Source organism: Dendrobates tinctorius, unplaced genomic scaffold (genome assembly GCF_039654945.1).
Source record: "Dendrobates tinctorius isolate UK_male_01 unplaced genomic scaffold, ASM3965494v1 ptg000070l, whole genome shotgun sequence".
Taxonomy (NCBI): domain Eukaryota; kingdom Metazoa; phylum Chordata; class Amphibia; order Anura; family Dendrobatidae; genus Dendrobates; species Dendrobates tinctorius.
This window is the reverse complement of record NW_027361738.1, coordinates 74506866-74526488: the sequence shown is the minus strand read 5'-3', so window position 1 is coordinate 74526488 and position 19623 is coordinate 74506866. Positions and strand designations below refer to the sequence as shown.

General features: G+C 45.0%; 1 protein-coding gene across 2 annotated transcripts in view; it reads left to right on the top strand.

Moving 5' to 3' along the window:
• Positions 1 to 19623, top strand: part of CROT (carnitine O-octanoyltransferase) — a 34643-nt gene that overhangs the window by 6186 nt on the left and 8834 nt on the right. The window contains exons 4-15 of one of the 2 annotated variants that reach the window (XM_073581922.1): positions 6109 to 6290; positions 7129 to 7253; positions 7583 to 7691; positions 8294 to 8387; positions 8488 to 8613; positions 11300 to 11401; positions 11903 to 11986; positions 12067 to 12174; positions 13094 to 13224; positions 13870 to 13993; positions 15134 to 15212; positions 15825 to 15918. In XM_073581922.1, the coding sequence (XP_073438023.1) occupies positions 6109 to 6290; positions 7129 to 7253; positions 7583 to 7691; positions 8294 to 8387; positions 8488 to 8613; positions 11300 to 11401; positions 11903 to 11986; positions 12067 to 12174; positions 13094 to 13224; positions 13870 to 13993; positions 15134 to 15212; positions 15825 to 15918 (1358 nt within the window). Of the gene's footprint in view, positions 1 to 697; positions 1746 to 6108; positions 6291 to 7128; positions 7254 to 7582; positions 7692 to 8293; positions 8388 to 8487; positions 8614 to 11299; positions 11402 to 11902; positions 11987 to 12066; positions 12175 to 13093; positions 13225 to 13869; positions 13994 to 15133; positions 15213 to 15824; positions 15919 to 19623 lie in introns of those variants that run through there. The other variant, XM_073581923.1, reaches the window with a different exon arrangement.

Below are 19623 nucleotides of genomic sequence, written 5' to 3'. Positions count from 1 at the left end.
TAGTCTGGTCATTTCTGTATTTAATATACGGATGGACGATAAAGAAATAAGACAGAAGAAGAATCGACGCCTTCGAAATGTGATGCTGGAGAAGGAGGTTATCGATACCATGGAGATGGCAGCAGAAGAGACAAATCAATTTTGGAAAAAAATCAAGCCAGACGTCACTTGAAGCAAAGATCACCGAGCTACGACTTGCCAACTTTGGACACATCATGCGAAGAGAACGATCACTGGAGAAGGACATCCTGGTCGGGAGAATAGAAGGAACAAGGTGAAGAGGAAGAGCAGCAACCAATGGCTTGTTACTATTAAGATAACGGCGGAGAAGACCCTGGTGGCCCTATCTAAGCTGCACAAGATCAATCCTCCTACAGAGCGGTCGTCCATCAGGCCATGGCTCGAGATCAAGTTGAAGGCTATAAAGTAAATAAAATATGGACAGGTGATGTGCGATTTTTTTTTTTTTTTTTTTTTTTTTTTTTTTTAATGGGAACATCCCTTAAAGAAGGACCAAGTAGACCCAGGAAGATGGAGGTAGTAGTGAGGAGCATAACGTAGGTAGGAATAAGGTTAGTTTAGGTTACAGATTTAATTAATCAAAATGTCACAGACCGAATGTTGAAGGAGGGAGGGTGAGAAAACAATGGAGGCGATTTTGTAGAAATCTTAATCGGATCAATATTTGCCTTCATAGATTCTTCTAGGTACTTGTCACTTGTACACGGTTTTTGAAGAAACTTGGCAGGGAGGTTGTTCCAAATATCTCGGAGAACTAACCCCAGATCTTCTGTGGATGTCGCTTCTGTCTCTTCATGTGATCCCAGACTGACTGGATGATGTGAGATCATGGCTCTGTGGAGGTCGGATAATGACCTCCGGGACCCTGAAAATCGTCATCAAAGACATTGGCTCCAAATCTATTCTGCAGCAGGAAAATGACCCCCAAACAACCAGCCAATCAGACGCCTCGCTGATATTACATGAAGGATAAGTATCTGCCTGTATTTCTCAGCATTGAGGACACCAATAATCTTGACCAAACTCCATTTGCTGAAACGCAGCCAGAAACTTGCAGGAGCCTCCACCATGCTTCACTGTGGCTGCAAGTGTACCTAGACCAACTGATGCCATTTACCTTGGTCACCAAATATTGATCTTAATTAGATTTTTGCATTTTGTTAATTGATAAATATTCACTAATAAGAATGATTTCAAAAGTAGAAGCGTTATGTTACAGCATTCTTCCACACCTGCCCAAAGTTTTTGCACAGTATTATATATAAAAATAAAATAATTCAATATAAACCTCTACAACTGTCCACATAAATCATTGTATGACATGTTATGTACAGCGCCATCTGATGGTTATCACTGCACTACGAGTTCAGCAGCTGCTATATATCTACTCTGTATTTTTAAAATCTACCAATACATAATACGAGGAGGTTCCTACAAGTAAAAAATAATTACAGCCTCATTGTTGATAATGTAAACTAGATTAATAAAAATAATGAATGTACACAGTGACTGCAGCAGCAGAATAGTGAGTGCAGCTCTGGGGTATAATACAGGATGTAACTCAGGATCAGTAATGTATGTACACAGTGACTGCACCAGCAGAATAGTGAGTGCAGCTCTGGAGTATAATACAGGATGTAACTCAGGATCAGTAATGTAATGTACACAGTGACTGCACCAGCAGAATAGTGAGTGCAGCTCTGGAGTATAATACAGGATGTAACTCAGGATCAGTAATGTATGTACACAGTGACTGCACCAGCAGAATAGTGAGTGCAGCTCTGGAGTATAATACAGGATGTAACTCAGGATCAGTAATGTAATGTATGTACACAGTGACTGCACCAGCAGAATAGTGAGTGCAGCTCTGGAGTATAATACAGGATGTAACTCAGGATCAGTAATGTAATGTATGTACACAGTGACTGCACCAGCAGAATAGTGAGTGCAGCTCTGGAGTATAATACAGGATGTAACTCAGGATCAGTAATGTATGTACACAGTGACTGCACCAGCAGAATAGTGAGTGCAGCTCTGGAGTATAATACAGGATGTAACTCAGGATCAGTAATGTAATGTATGTACACAGTGACTGCACCAGCAGAATAGTGAGTGCAGCTCTGGAGTATAATACAGGATGTAACTCAGGATCAGTAATGTATGTGCACAGTGACTGCACCAGCAGAATAGTGAGTGCAGCTCTGGAGTATAATACAGGATGTAAATCAAGATAAGTAGAAGATAAGGATGGGACACAGCTATATATGCACAATTATTCTATATATAAAATGGTTTTAAATATAACAATGTAATAATGCACAACACAAACCTTCAATGGACTCATCTAACAAACGTCCCCACTGTGCATAAAACAGCGATCCTCCGCCAGCCCAGGGGAAGCATATTAATTGGGTTACGGCATTGGGCCGTTTATAGAAGCAGTTCACCAGTTTATCCATCCTTTAAAAAACAAATATGGACTTGGTTAATGTGAATCTGTCATCAAATATTACAATACAAACAGCATACACTATTAAATATATTTTAGACTTGATGAGGCTGATGTACTTATTCTAGAAATCCAGGCCAGAATAGCTGTGTAATCAGTAATTAACGGTTCCCAGCCTTAAGTCAGAATGAACAGTGAATTGTTTTGTTTTTACTTTCTTTGAATGTCACGATTATACAGGATTAATCTGTCATGGATTTGTGGATGAAGACCTTTTTATTTAACTATTGAGAACAAATAGAGACTTCTCCCAATCAGGACGCTCGTGATATGCCAGGACGGAGAGCCTCTCCCATAGGATGGCACATGCTATAGTGTCCGCGTATATTCATCTCCTAGACAGCAATATGGGGTCATATGGTGCAAAGCAACTGGGCGCCAAATCAGTCAGCAAACTGTACGAACCGCATCAGGACAAACTGTGCAAAACACGTCGGTAATTTATGTGCAAGATCCATCATTAAACGGCGAAATGAGTGAAGCCATGCAAAATGCGTCAGGCTGTGTAACGAGTCATTAAACGTATGCAAAATGTGTCAAACTGTCAGTAAGCTGTGGGACAAATGTGTCAGTAGGCTGCGTGTGAAATGCGTCAGTGGGATGCGTGTGAAATGCGTCAGTGGGCTGTGTGCGAAATGCGTCAGTGGGCTGCGTGCGAAATGCGTCAGAGGGATGCGTGTGAAATGCGTCAGTGGGCTGCGTGTGAAATGCGTCAGTGGGCTGCATGTGAAATGCGTCAGTAGGCTGCGTGTAATGAGTCAGTAAACAGTGTGCAAAATACTCACTACTTCATTATTCACACAGGGAACTTTAGGACCCCTGGGCTTGTAATTTATGGGGGTCCAATCATATAAATCGCCTATCCTGTGAATATTGTTATTTATGTGACTACCCCTTTAAAAAGGGTTTAATGACTTTTGTGTCCAGTGGACATCCTATGAGACACCTGAAATCATACTACCCCTGTAAAAGTCAGGAATCTCCGACTTAGAGAAAACTCACTGAAAGTGACCAAGTCAGCTCTGCTACATGTACGGTGTGTAATTCCTCTGCACCTGGGCATAGCTGCCTGTGCGGCTCATTGACACCACCGGGGTTCCTCCGTTTCATGTTCTCAGGTCTCTCCATTGTGTCCTGTAATAGAAACCTTAATGACCGGCCACTTTATATTCTGTGACCTGGAAACGGGACTCTTCAACATCACGGTCTGTGTCTCTTACACCTAGCCCCATCTGAAATCCCGCGGGCCTGCACAGTGGCCCCATCTGAAGTCCCGCGGGCCTGCACAGTCATTTGTAATGCCAGGACGGGGCCGACATCAGAATACATAAAAAGGGCTGTATGGAGTTAGGAGATCTTGGCTGTGTTTTTATTTTATTTTTTTATTTTAAAAACAGCGCCGCACTTGTTTTTTGGCAGTGTCCAGTATTGCAACTCATATAAATAAGACTGAGCTGCAATTATCATTCAGTGGCCTGTAATCACCGGGTCCTGAAGAAGGCTGCCAAGTTTTCCTAATCTTCTACAAACCCATTTAAATGGGTTCATATATACAGTCATGGCTGAAAATGTTGGCACCCTTGAAACTGTTCCAGATAATGAAGCATTTCTCCCAGAAAATTATTATATTTACACCTGTTTTCTTCTACACATGTTTATTTCCTTTGTGAGTATTGGAGCAACATAAAAATCAAAGGGAAAGGCAAATTGGACATAATTTTACACAAAACCTACAAAATTGTTGACACCTTTCCAAAATTGTGGGTAAACAACTTTGTTTCCAGCATGTGATGCTCATTCAAATTCACCCGTGGCAAGTAACAGGTGTGGGCAATATGAAAATTACACCTGAAACCAGATAAAAACAGGAGAAGTGGCCTCAATCTTTGCATTGTGTGTCTGTGTGTGCCATGCTAAGAATAATAATAATCTTTATTTATATAGCGCCAACATATTCCGCAGCGCTTTACAGTTTAACAGTTTCAAAACACAAGTCATAACAACATTAACAATACAATAATTAAAGAGAGCTTACAATCTACAATGAGGTGGGGGAGATACAGAGTACAGGGGTGTATTTACAATGGTGTATTTACAGAGATGGATGGAGATAGTGAATGGGCTACACACGCACACTTACACATAGAATGACTTTGATTAGTGAACGTGATAAGCCGCTCTGAACAAATGTGTTTTGAGGGAGCGCCTAAAACTGTGCAAATTGTGGTTAGTCCTAATTTCTTGGGGTAGAGCATTCCAGAGGATGGGAGCAAGCACGGGAGAAGTCTTGGAGTCGGGAGTGGGAGGTACGGAGTACTGCAGAGGTTAGTCGAAAGTCGTTTGCAGAGCGCAGCAATCGGCTAGGCCGATAGACAGGAGATGTAGGGGGGTGCCGCACCGTGGAGAGCTTTGTGGGTGATAACAAGTACTTTGAATTGGATCCTATAATGAATGGGCAGCCAGTGTAATGACTGACGAAGAGCGGACACGTCCGAGTACCGATTGGCCAGATGGACAACCCTGGCTGCTGCAATAAGTATGGACTGGAGAGGGGAGAGTCGAGTGACGGGGAGGCCAATTAATAGAGCGTTGCAGTAATCCAGCCGGGAGTGGATCAATGCTACAGTGAGGGTGTTTGTCGTTTCCATGGTGAGAAAAGGGCGGATTCTAGAGATGTTCTTTAGGTGTAAGCGGCAAGAGCGGGCAAGAGATTGTATATGGGATGTGACGGAGAGATTGGTGTCAAACATAACACCCAGACAGCGCACCTGCTGCCGAGGTGTTATTATGGTGCCACCCACGGAGAGGGAAATGTCAGATTTAGGGAGGTTAGTAGACGGCGGGAGCAGAAGAAGTTCAGTTTTGGAGAGGTTGAGTTTAAGCATGGAGAACAGAAAGAGGAGAAGAGAACTGTCTGAGGACTTGAGAACCAAAATTGTTGTGAATTGTTGTCAAGGTTATAAGTCCATCTCCAGAGATCTTGATGTTCCCTGGTCGTTTTTCTGGATCAATTTCAAGGGTGCCAACACTTTCGGCCATGACAGTAAACCAGCGTCAGGCTCTGTATATTCGAGGAGTATGATACATCTTCAGTTGTAGATCAGTCGTACACATAGCAATAGCGCCTGATGTACCCCAGTGATTTACAATGGGGTCTTTCGGTGTGCTCTGCTGTTCCCCTGTTATTCCTGCTGGAATTGTATGAATTAATTGATAACTGGGCGTTACCATTTCCTCAGAGCTTGTTTGACACTGGCCAATCCGAGTTTGTAGGGAAGGACACACCCTGTCGATTCTTATTCATTCATTTCCAGAGGAATAACAGAGGGACGGCACAATGTAGAGTTAGAAGAAAAGGTGATCTAGAATTGGGAATTCACCAAATCAGGCAGGCTTGAAAGAAGGGGGCGTAATAAGACATGGTGTGGGCTGACTCCCCTCTTCCTAATATGATGGCTGGATGGAGCTGGGTGCTCTCGTGTATAGGGAGGAGATGCAGCTTTGGGCCGACCGCTGTATACAGTCAATGGGAGCCTCTAGGAATCCCAGCATTTGATACCTTTGTCGTCTTCTTACAGTTGGAGCAATGGTGGCTGAATGCAGCGTATCTGGACGTGCGGACGCCGTCTCAGCTCAACGTCAACTTTGGCGGCCCTGCCCCTTACCTGGAGCACTACTGGCCTCCTAAACTCGGGACCCACCTGGAGCGAGCGAGCATAGCGACATGGTACACGCTGAAATACTGGGACCTCATCAGAAGGTGAGACGCTCCCATCTAATGAGGTTTCACAAATGTCCTTTACTCACTCTCCCCGGGTCCAGTGCTGCCCCCCCTCCCCCATGTATGTTATTATCTACATCCTACGTCAATTTAACAGAGCTGCATGTTTTGTTTTGTTTTTTGTTTTAGCCTTGCCTTGTTGTTTTTTTTCTTTATAAGGGTGTGTGCAGACGCTGCGGATTAATCCGCACGGATTTTGCAAAAACCGCAGATAAACCGCAGGTCAAAAGACCTGCGGATTATCTGCGGTTTTGCCTGCGCTTTGGTCCTGCGGATTCACCATCTCTACAATGGTGGAGATAGGAACCCGCTGCGGATTCCGCAGAAAGAATTGACATGTCACTTCTTTCTGCGGTTTCAAAACCGCAGCAAATCCGCGCGGATTTTTCCGCACCGTCTACACAGCAGTTTTTTTGTACCATTCATTTGAATGGTACTGTACACCGCAGCTAAAACTGCTGTGGGTCCGCAGCGGCCAAAACCGCTGCGGAAACGCAGCGGAATCCGCAGCGTGTGCACATACCCTAAGGGGTAGTGATTAAAACTTTTTTTTTTTTTTTTCAATATTTTGAAAAATCATTATTTTTTTATTTATGTATTTTTTTTATGAACATATAATGTCCCTGATTTGTGTGAATGCATTTCCTCGATTATACCGCCATCTAGCTGCCGATGGGGGTAAAGGTTTTTGGGGTTTTTTCTTTTAATTCCCCTAATTTTTCTCTCACCCTGCTCTTTGTATAGCACAGTAGTAGCACGTTTTCTCGCACATTATTACACCTTTGCTGATTCTTTTTTTTTTTTTTTTCTTTTACAGGGAGAAGCTGGCCGTTCATAGGTCTCGGACTTCCCCCTTGGATATGTCCCAATTTCGAAATCTATTCAACACCTGCAAAATCCCCGGTGTAACCAGAGATCAAATCTCCAACTATTTCAAAACCGGTGAGTAGAACTTGATTTATCCCCCATGTTCAATGGCAAAATCTTGCTGCAAATCCGTGCAGATGATGACTACTCTCTGTCTGGAGGACCCAGCGCTTGTATTACATGGAGAGACAAGTGAGACCTGTGTAATACTCTTTTGATCCTTCGGGGGTGCTGAAGCGAAAATGAACACTTCCTGCTGGTTTTCACATTACCGCAGATTGCTGGGACACACTATTTTCCTGCTGGACCGTATTAAAAAATAAAATAAAAGTACAAATGTCTTAATCTGAAATGTCTGTAATCTTTTATTTCTTGCATTTTTATATATATTTTTTTAATTCCAGAATCAGAAGGCAGCTGCCCATCTCACCTGATCGTCATGTGCAGGGGACGCCTCTTCAGCTTTGAAGCTGTTGTCGATGGCCAGATTCTCACTCCTCCGGAAATATTAAGGTACACCCCCCCCCCCCTTTTCACCAATCAAGGGGTGATGCCGTTTGCTACTTATATCTGATCACTTTGTAAAATGAGAAAGCCCCCTTTAAGAAACTATTTACTTTAAGCACGATTTGCCACTCTATAAAGAAATGATTTCCTTACCTGCCGTAAACGGCGCTGTTCTCTTGAATCTGGTAATATATTTTTTTTGCTCCTGCTCCTCTCCGTTCCTGAGATACGGCCTCGTCTTCCCTGTATTTAAATGAAGTCATTTTATCGAAATAGGCGTGGTCTTCCGGGAAACGCCCACAGAGATGAGTTGTGGACCACGCCCACTTTACTAAAAAGACTAGATTTACATATAGGGAAGAGAGGATCATATCTCAGGAACGGAGAGGAGCAGGAGCAAAAGAAAACCATCACCGGATTCAGGAGAACAGCGGCACTTACACCAGGTTAAAAAAATACATAATTATGGCAACTGGCAGGTTCTCTTTATGTGCCCTAGCAGTTTCAGGTATTCTAAGCGGCGGGTTCACTGTAACATGTGTAGTCCTGTGGTTCGGCCATTCTGGCAGCTTCTGATTTATTTTTTCTGATTATTCATCTAATTTTAGGCAATTTTCTTACATCCAGAACATTTGCCAGAATGGCCGGGATGGGTTAGGACTGTCGGCACTGACAGCAGAGGAGAGGACACGCTGGGCTATGGTTAGTTTTTTTTTCTTTCTTACTTTTGTGTTTTCTCTGTTCTCGCTGTTATTTTTTACCATTACTCTATTACTGGGTTTTTTTTTTGTTTTTTTTTTAGTCTCGTGAACACCTCATTAGCCTTGACCCAAAGAATTTATCCCATCTGGAGCAGATTCAGAGCAGCTTGTTTGTTCAGTCCATTGATGATGAGTGTCCCCACGGCTCGCCTGAGGATTATAGCCAGGTAACCTTTATATAGCAGGTTGTATCAGCCTTTCATGCATTTCTCTCCCAAATAGATCAGTTAGACAATCAGCATGGCTGCAGTGACGGCCTTCACCCCGGTGAGAGTAATCTTGCAATTTACTGACTGGCCAAAAGTCCAAATGTCATTTTGAGGGTAGGAAGAAGAGGTGAGCTTTAACATCACCTGTTGTGAATGGTGGATCCTGTGTTATCAGTCATTGTACAGGAGGAGGAGGTGAGCTGTGATATCACCTATTGTGAATGGTGGATGTTGTGTTATCTGCTGTATATAGAGGTGGCGTTAGTAATTGTGAAGGGAGGAGGAGGGGAGCTGTGACATCATCTATATAATTTCCCTGTATGATGATGACCAGTCAGGAGCTATCAAGAACACAGTAGAAAAAGAACACACAGCTCACCTTAGCTTAGGTTTCTCTATGTGTGAGATGTCAGGATATATCTGATCTCCTGGTCTCCCCTCCGACATGATTAGAAAATGCTGAGAGATTAGAGTACAGATGACTCGCACCCTTCAGTTAAAGGTCCCTGTGAAGTGAGAGGCAGCAAAGCTGAATTTAGCTGCCACATTACAATCTCTTCTATTAGCTTTCCTCCTCTCATAGCATTGTCATCTCTGCTGTACTGCCCCCCCTCCACACTTCCTGATTGGAGATGAGTCACACTTATGTTCTCAAAGCAACCTTTGAGTGCAACAGACATAAGTGCTATTACTGACAGAGCTTTGGACAGTCGGTGTGGGGGAGGGGCGGTACAGCATAGCTGACAGTGCTATGAGAGGAGGAGAGCTGATAGAAGGGTTTGTAATGTGACACAGCTAAACTCAGCTGTGCTGCGACCCCACCACATGGACCTTATCTGAAAGATGTTAATCATCTCTGCTTTCTTATCATGCAGGAGCTTGGGCAAGGAGATTAGAGCTGTATCATTCTGCACGCACCGAGAAAACCTAAGCTATTTTGGGGGGAGCGTGTTCTTTTTCTCCTATGATGCTGCCTGCTTACGATTGGTCAGATTCATACAAGGAGATGAAGTACACGCCCCAGTGAAAAAAATCTGATAACACACACTTGGATTTAAGTTACCTCATTAGGTGCAAAGTACTTTAATTGCTCAGTTCAGCATGAATAATTTGGTGACAACTGCTCTTAATCATTCTGGCTATAGTCTTTGAGAGGATGACACGTTGAACACAACATCTGGACTATTTTTCAATGCAAGTTTGGATGGTTGTCTCATGGACATACACTGCAGATTGCTTTAATTGTCAGGGCTTTTGAATATATAAACCTTTGCATGATCCGTGTAGCTCCTCTTTCTCTATAGCCAGAGTCTGACAAGTATTCGCAAACTGCATCCGTCACCAAGAGTAAAGTCTAGTGAAGAGATGGGAGGAGGGGGATGCTGCTGCACTTTTTCACTTACCGTATCTGTATATGATACAACACTCGCCTTTCCAACAAACTGATAATATTGCAACTGTGCTTTGTCTAAGCATATGATCATGGGTTATAGTAAACGTAAGATGCAATAGGACTTTGTATTCTATCCTCGAGCTTAAAGGGCGCACCTATGTGCAGTTGAAAAAATTGACGGAATTCATTGTAAGTCACTGATTAGACTAGGACTACACAGTAACATAAGATCTCAATGTCACGCTACTAAAAGGAGTCTCGGTACAAAATGAGTGTTCCCACCACTAGTGCTTGGTGCACCCTTGGTGTGACCGCACAGCTCCGTGTACATTCCCACCTACATGTATTTCCTCTCTGGTTTCGGTAAATCATGTCGATAAAGGAGGAGGGGGTACCGGTCAGCAGGATTTACCCTTCACCAATTGTGACCTGATAAGATCTTTCTGTATTTTCTAGTTGTAACGCCTGTTATCTAATTAAAAAAAAAAACTCGTTGCAAATGAAGGCTCAAGTGTCCGCAGGGCGAACCTGAACCGTCCAAGTGCCAGAAAGCACGCCCTGTTCCCTTGATGCAGAACGCACAACATCAACAAACTGCTCAAAATCAGCCAATGGTGCGGTAGAGCTGCAAATCATGCGCAGAGTGTCCGCTCCTGAGTGGTTGGGGGTGATCCGTTTTTGGTATGCGCATGCGCTAGTCCTTAATTTTCTACAGGGTCATTGGAGGTAGAGCATGTGCAGACCGAAACGTCTTGCTCTGTGTGCAGAAGGGCCAACTCTGCGCATGCACCAGTCTCTAACTCACTTTAGGATCACGTGGACTTACACGCGTGCAGACCAAAAACCGATTAGGACCAATTCTCTGCGCATGCGCCAGTCTCTGTCAGATCAATTTGGGCAGGCGCATGTGTCGTCAAAAAAATGATTGCTTGGCCGGCACACTGATTTTAAGCCCTTTATAGGTGTGAAATTTTTGCTTACCCCATGGATGATATTGTAGTTGGCTGCCTTATCAGCGGTATGGGCACGACTCTGACAGTCTGGGTATGCCAAGAAGATGCGGTCATTCTGGTGCAAATTATTGGCGCAAAATTTGCCACAAAATAGATGGTGTAAAGTTAGACAAGGGAGATCTCGGTGATCTCTGCTTCAGGACCAGCTCAATAACAACCATTATGTCCTCTGGGATTTAACTTTTTGTTTCGCGTTAGTTCTGGCTAATTAGAATTGTCTGTGTTCTCTATCATACAGAGTACAAGGATGGGCCTGGCCGGAGACCCAACTGTACGCTGGGGGGACAAATCCTACAACTCCATCGTGTTCCGGAATGGTGTGTTGGGATCTAACTGTGATGTAAGTAGAAATATTAGGGTTCATATTCTGGGGTCCTGGCCCGGTCTCTGTTTATCTGTGGTCCAGATTAAATTTATTTTAAAATCACTAATGTCTAATTTTATTAATTTGCCACGTGTCCTATGTATAAATAACTCCAATCCTGTTAGGTGCTTCCTGCACCTAAGCGGTTAGACTGAGAGAAGGAGAGCAAGGACTCCATTTTTCCATCCCCATTAGTGCCCTAGGAACGTGATTGTGGGGTGTTGATGAGTTTCTATATCAATCGGGGACCTAACCAAGACCCTGTGTCTGCCATTTTGCCAGAGACTGGCCATCATGGGACATTTGGGTCATGCAAATCACAGCCTCATTGATGAGTAAAGTGAAAAATGAGTACTGAAAAAAAAAAAAAAAAAAAACTAGCGCAAAGATGGCCCAAAACCCGACTACCGCTTCGTCCGTCCTCTCTTCCCATGCAGGAGTTGGCGGTATGATCCCTTCTCTGCTTTTATTTTCCAGCATGCTCCTTATGACGCCATGGTGCTAGTGGCATTATGTGATTTCATAGACCAGAACATCAAGGCCTGTGAGGGGCGCTGGAAGGTACGCGGCCGCTCAGTATCACCGGAGTCGGGTCATTTGGTCCATACGACGTCCATATAATGTCCTCCTTCTCTTCTCAGGGCTCGTCCTCTGTTCGGGATCTTCCCGATCCGGAAGAGTTGGTCTTCACCGTGGATCAGAAGATAATAAATGATATTGCCTCGGCCAAAGCACAGTATCACATTCAGGTATACACAGGAGCTGCTTCTACCGTTCAGTATCAATATATATTGTTTTTTTTCTCCACCTGCTCGCCGGGGGGGGGGGGCGTGGCTCTGCTTCAGTTAAAGGGGTGGTTCAGAATTGGAAAACAAGATGGCAGACTTTGGAAAACAGCATCTACAGGTTTTGTCTGATAATGCAACTAAGCACCATTGAAGTAAATGATGCAGAAGAGTAATACCACCTGCAACCTGCAGACATGGGTGGGGTGGCGATGTTTTTGGACAAAATCGCGCCTTTTTTTTTTTTTTTACATTTTGGACAACTCTTTGGATATGTAGCAAAAAAGAGAAAATATTCAGCCTACCGTACATCAGTGTCCATATAGTCCATAAGCGGTCTGATGCCAGGAGATGTCCAGTGCGGTTCAACTGGCGCTATAAATCCAAAGGAAAAAAGAGGGGGTCTCCAGCACCAAAATGAGTGAAAAAAGATAAAACTCACATTTATTAGGAAGGTTTTAAAATCATATTAATAAGCCACCATGACAGGCAAGGCTACTTACGCGTTTCAGACAGATCTTACATGTCCTTAGTCATAGGTCTGAAACGCGTAAGTAGCCTTGCCTGTCATGGTGGCTTATTAATATGATTTTAAAACCTTCCTAATAAATGTGAGTTTTATCTTTTTTCACTCATTTTGGTGCTGGAGACCCCCTCTTTTGTCTTTGGACATGTGGCTTCTTTACAGAGTGTAGGCAGCGTTGCATGAAAAGTTGTGCAGGAACTTGAGTCCATCCATCCTTTGGATTGGTGAGCTTCTAGTTAAGCAGATGATCATCACAGATCTATTAAATCTGATTCAACATGTATAGTATAACTTTATTGGTTCGTGTCCAGTATCTTTCACGTCTTATTTTGCTTCCAATGTCCGTTTTGTTCCCAGGCTTCTGACTTACAGGTAGCTAGTTACGCCTTTACATCTTTCGGGAAGTCCCTCGTGAAGAAGAAGAAGCTTCACCCAGACACGTTTGTCCAGCTGTCTCTACAGTTGGCATATTACAAACTTCATGGACGGTAAGGGTTAAAATATTAGGAGGACCTCATGTTATTTAGTGCAATTTTCAGTCTTTGAAGACTTTTAAAGGGGTTCTCCTCTTTAGCACTTTTGGTTAGTTTCTACCTCTTGGGTCGGGTTCAAACGGTCGTATTTCATGGTCTATATATGGACCGCGTGTCTAAGAGGCTGTGAGTCCAGATCGGGGATCGGTCATCTTGGGTAGAGCTGCTGAGATCACTGACTGCAGCGCTGCAGACAATAAAAGCAGAGGTTGAAAGTCCACGCTGGACCTGGGAAGGGTGAGTAAGGAATAGTTTTTTTGTTTTGTTTTTTTTAAACAAAATGCAGCCGGGCAACAGGAATTCCCTAAAGCAGGAAAACCCCTTTGAAGAGAATATACCTTTTTTTTAGATTATGTACACACAGATTTTTTTTTCGGACCAGAAACTCAGTGGAAACTCTCCAAATCCTCCTAAAAAAAACAAAAAAATAACAAAATACTTGAAGGTACTGCTCAGTATCTGCTTCAAAAACTGCAAAAAAATTTTTTAACTGGTAACATACCTTTTGATTAGCTATTTATTTAAAAGAGAAATGCAAAAGAAAAAAAAAAAAGCATCTCGTCAAAATGTATCTCGTCTGTTTTTTTGTCGGTGGCACAGCCCCGGATCCTGTTATGAAACCGCTACGACTAGGATGTTCTATCACGGTCGCACAGAAACCATGAGGCCTTGCACAGTGGAGGCTGTGAATTGGTGCCGATCCATGCTGGATCCTGCTTCCACAGTAGGTTCTCATTTATGTGCTGCACAATTGCCATTAAAAAAGTTTTGGAGCCTATAGTGTTGATGTCTTATCATTATGCCATCAATATCTGACTGGGAGGGTCTGATTTTAGCCAGCCCCACCAATTGGCCAAATAAGGGGATCAGCATTGTTCTGTCTCTATTATTGTTGATTAGTTACAGCAGCTTGCATTGTTTAGTGGCCTTCTCTGGTTACTGCATTATAGTTCCATTCTAGGGAATAGTACACAGCTGCAGTACCAGGCGCAGCCATACAAAACTGTACAGTGATGTGCCTGGTTCTGTGTCATAGTACCATTCAAGGCAATAGTACACAGCTACAGTACCAGGCGCAGCCATACAAAACTGTACAGTGATGTGCCTGGTTCTGTGTCATAGTACCATTCAAGGCAATAGTACACAGCTGCAGTACCAGGCGCAGCCATACAAAACTGTACAGTGATGTGCCTGGTTCTGTGTCATAGTTCCATTCTAGGGAATAGTACACAGCTACAGTACCAGGCACAGCCATACAAAACTGTACAGTGATGTGCCTGGTTCTGTGTCATAGTACCATTCAAGGGAATAGTACACAGCTGCAGTACCAGGCGCAGCCATACAAAACTGTACAGTGATGTGCCTGGTTCTGTGTCATAGTACCATTCAAGGCAATAGTACACAGCTGCAGTACCAGGCGCAGCCATACAAAACTGTACAGTGATGTGCCTGGTTCTGTGTCATAGTACCATTCAAGGGAATAGTACACAGCTACAGTACCAGGCGCAGCCATACAAAACTGTACAGTGATGTGCCTGGTTCTTTGTCATAGTACCATTCAAGGCAATAGTACACAGCTACAGTACCAGGCGCAGCCATACTATACTGTACAGCGATGTGCCTGGTTCTGTGTCATAGTACCATTCAAGGGAATAGTACACAGCTGCAATACCAGGCACAGCCACACAGAAATCTACAGCAAATGAGCCTAGTAAAAAAACAAGCAAACAGTGATTGGGTCACAAAAATTGCACAATCACTTGTGTGATTAGTAGGGGGTTAAAAATCCCAAAATGCTATTTCTCACTTTTTCCCATTTTTGAAGAAAATGTAAGTGTGAATCTTCACAATTGTATTTCTGCAGCGTTCCCAACGCCAAGAACTGATGCTCAAGGCATTTGCAAAGCATAACAAGATGATGAGTGAATGCCAGCTTGGCAAAGGTAAATTAAAATGTAGAAATGGGGTTCTGCAGCAGCTCACATTTTCGGATTAGGCCCCGGGTGATGCATCTGCTGCCCGGGATAGGTTGAGGTCCTCGGGCATGGAGGCTGGTTCTGCTGCGCCTGATGCTGAAATGAGACGTTGCACGACCATGTTCTATTGTTTCTTTATTGGAAAAGAAAAATCTCAGTTCTTGCGCTTATAACAACGCTGAGAGCTGTGCTGCGCCTCTGTCATTACCCCTGGAAATGTACAAATACGTTTTTAGCAACTTGGCGTTACAGTTGGACTTTTAAAAAGGGCGCATCCCTCGACCCTATGACCATATTAAAAACAGTCTGTGTAGCAATGACGAGAAGGGTAACTCCTCCCCGTTGTCAAATAACATACTTCCAAGAATAAAATAGACTTTAAAGCAACGTTTCTCCCTTTTATTGTAATGTCACCATTGAATGTTGATAAAAAGTTTGAGAAAGTTTATAAATATTTTACTTTACTGTTTTTGCTCAGATTTCTAGCTATTTACACACATTGTTTTTTCCTTTGGTTTTGCTTATTTCTTATACTGCAAATAATTTCGCTGAAATTCCCTTATATCCGTGTACTTGCAGGATTTGATCGCCATCTGCTCGGCCTCCTCCTCATTGCAAAAGAAGAAGGACTTGCCGTCCCAGAACTCTATAACGACCCGGCTTTCACAAAGAGGTGATTATCATGTCATTATTGGATCGCCTTATTATAAATAATAACAATAATCTAAAAAAATAAGTTTGGATAAATATTAAAAAATATCAAAATTCAAATCACAGTTTTCCTTTTAAAAAGAACAGAAAGAAAAGCATATTTGGTATTACCACATATCACTACAAAAGTCCAGTCTATCAAAATATAAAATAAACTAAATGGAACGGTAAATATATATATATAATTGAATGTGTGTGTATCAGCAACCAATCACAAAGCATCTTTCTTTTCACCAGAGCTGTTTAAAAGAAGCTGAGCTGTGATTGGTTGCTATGAGCAACAGTTTTCTCACTCCACGACAACACCTCAGCAGACAGTGACCGGGTGGGAGAAATCTAGCATCCCCGGAAACATAAGCTCCCAGCCATTGTCTGCCCCCCAGAAAACAGTAGAGAGCACATGACAGAAATTAATCCCCCCCCCCCTCCCGTGCCCATATCCCCATCACACATCCTCCATCCCATAGGCACATCTTCCCTCTTAAAGGGATCTCCGGTATGGAAGTTAGGGCAAATCCCTCAGCGCTCTGATTCTCACCCCAGGCTTTTACTAAAGGGCTTATTGGTACGGATGTCAGGGCAAATACAATCATCGCTTTGGTTCTGACGCCAGGCCTCTCTTAAAAGTCAGAAATATATGTGCGTGTATGTATGTATGTGTATGTGTGTGTATATATATATATATATATATATATATATATATATATATATAATATTACAAATTCCCAAATCATTTTCTCCTTCGTCGCATTGGGGGACACAAATACTGTGGGTGTATGCTTCTGCCGCTAGGAGGCTGACACTAAGTGAAAAAAAGAGGTTAGCTCCTCCTCCGCAGTATACACCCTCGCCCCTATTGCAGGCGGAACTCAGTTTTATGCTTTAGTGTCTTTGGAGGCACACGTGTCTGGATCTCTCCAGACATTTTTTTTTTCCATGAAGATAAGACGGGGCGACGGATCCTATTGAAAGGGTCCGATCTCCCCAAACCATCAACGGGTGAGCACGTGTTGAGTATCGTCTCCACGTATCCTTTCCCGCACCGAGGGACATATCTGGGCTTTTTTCCCCAGACATCTATTTTTTTGTCCTATGAAGATTTGACAGGGGCGACGGATCCTATTGAAAGGGTGCGATTTCCCCAAACCAACAACGGGCGAGCACGTGCGAGAGTCCCTCCACGTATCCTCTCCCGCGACGTGGGACACGATGCCGGACTTAGCCCTGTCCACCCCTAGGTATGAAACCATGGGCTGCACAGAGGCACAAGACTAGTCCGTGCGGCCCCCACTGCTCCACCAACGCTAGACGGCGGTGCTGCAAGGCGGCGGACGGTCCCTCTCCTCACCCCCTGAAGGGGTTAGACGGAGTTAGGGTGCCTGCACCGTCCTGGATACCCCCCCCCCCTCCGTTTCCCCTGTACCTGAGCGGAGAAGTGCGGCCAGATGACGTGGATGTGATAACCGGGGAGTGCCCTGTGGCGTGTGGAGGCTGACAGGATTCAGCGCGTCCCTTTCCTAGCCCCCCTTCTTCTCCCCTTCACAGGGAGAGCAGTTACTGCAGCGGTGGTGGCAGAGTGGACGCCGCACCTGGCGCCTTTAGAACGCCGGCTCCAGCCTTAATGTGCGGCCCCTGCCCACCCACCGCCACCCCCATCGCGGTTAGGTTTTAAAAATCTAGGCCGCGGTCAGAAGTCCCGCCCTCCCGGCGCAATGTCACTTCCGGGGTCCCACCCTCCGGCCTGGGCGGGCGCCGAATAAATGGAGGCCCCGGCTTCACGTCGGTATAGGCCGCGCCAGAGAGAGAGCGGTCGGGCAGCCGCAGCAGGACAGCGCACGGCAGGAGAGGCGGCACGGTAGAGGAAACAGGACCGGTAACAGCTGCGAGGTGGCCACCAACGGTACTCCTCCCTCTCCTCTCCCTCCACAGCTCCTATTAGGGCAGCATTAACAATATGGCTGGGAAAGGGAAAACGCACACATTCCTGTATGCTGCATGCATAGCCTGTAGGGCGGCATTTCCGCAGGCACAGAACAATAAATTATGCAAAGCCTGCGACTCCGAACACGCCCAGGAGCCCTCCCCCGTAACCGAACCCAGGAGTTCAGATCTTCCGGAATGGGCCTTATCGCTGTCACAATCTATGGCTTCGCTCACAAAGGCGATCAAGTCTCTTCATGCCCCAGATAGGACCAAGGATAGTGTCTCACTGATCTGGGAGTGGTCTTCCACCTCACAAGAGCCTCTCGCCTACAGGGGCCGCTCTCGCTCCAGGCAGACCCGAAGGAAACGAATCCACACGGTGTCGACCAGTCCATCCGGTGCCTTGGCATCCGTAAGTTCTGCTTCTCGCTCCCCGCCACCAGTGGTTGATAGCGAGCAGACCTCAGAATTCGGCCCAGACGAGCCTCTTGACCTGGATACTCCAGCATCACGTGAAACAGTGGACAGCCTCATAGAAGCCATCAATCAGACCTTGGGGATTGAGGATGATCCCGAATCGGCTACGTGGCATGAAGTGGCATTTAAGCAAGTGAAGCGCCCGCACAGAATTTTTTCCTCCCACCCGGAGTTTGAGGACATAGTGCAGCAGCACAGAGGGCGTCCAGACAGGCGTTTCTCGGGTCAAAAGGCACTCGAAACAAGGTATCCGTTTGCTCTGGACCTCCGTAAAAAATGGATGGAATCCCCGATGGTGGATCCTCCGGTTTCGCGCCTAGCCACTAAGACCCTGCTATCCGTCCCTAGTGTTTCCTTGATTAAGGATCAAACGGATCGCCTTATAGAGAACTTAGCTCGCTCAGTATATGAGGCGTCAGGGTCAGCGCTCGCTCCCTCATTCGCAGCAACTTGGGGTAGCCAAGGCTATGATATCATGGTCAGAAACATTAAACAAGGTCACGCAGGAGCAGGATCTTCCTGCAGAGATTTCGGAGGTCGCAGGTCAGATGGCGATGGCTGGAGACTATGTAATCAATGCATCTTTGGATGCGGACAATTGCTCGACACTTGCTGCCGCTAATGCAATTTCTATCAGAAGAGCCCTATGGTTAAGGACATGGCGAGCCGATTCTACTTCTAAGAAGTCCTTGACTTCCCTGCCTTATCAGTGCGGCCACCTATTTGGGGAGAAGTTGGATCAACTTATCTCCGACTCCACAGGAGGAAAGAGCGGGTTTCTCCCTCAACAAAGGTCAAAACGCTTTTTCGTCACCCGTTTTCAGGCACGTTTTCGGGCCTTTTGCAACCCCGAGTGGACTACAGCAGCGAATTCCGCCGCCTCAGGCCCGCACCAACCAGGATAGGGAGCGGCAGGTCTTTTATAGAGCCAACCCATTAGGGAGAGTGCGTACTCAGCAGCCCAGATCGAAGGGATCCAGATCCCAAAGATCGTCGGCCAAATGACTCGAGGCCTTTACCAGACGACACCGGCAAGGTGGGCGGCCGCCTACCCTGGTTTCACCACGTCTGGGTCAATGTCGCCCACGACACATGGGGAAAGGAATTGGTGGCCTCAGGTTACAAAATAGAATTTGTCAGATATCCTCCAAGACGGTTTTTTCTTTCCCGGCTTCCCAGGGTGGATACCCAGGCAAGGGCTCTATTGGGAGCCATTAAATCGCCTCATCACAACGGAGTCATTGTTCCAGTGCTGGAACACGAAGAG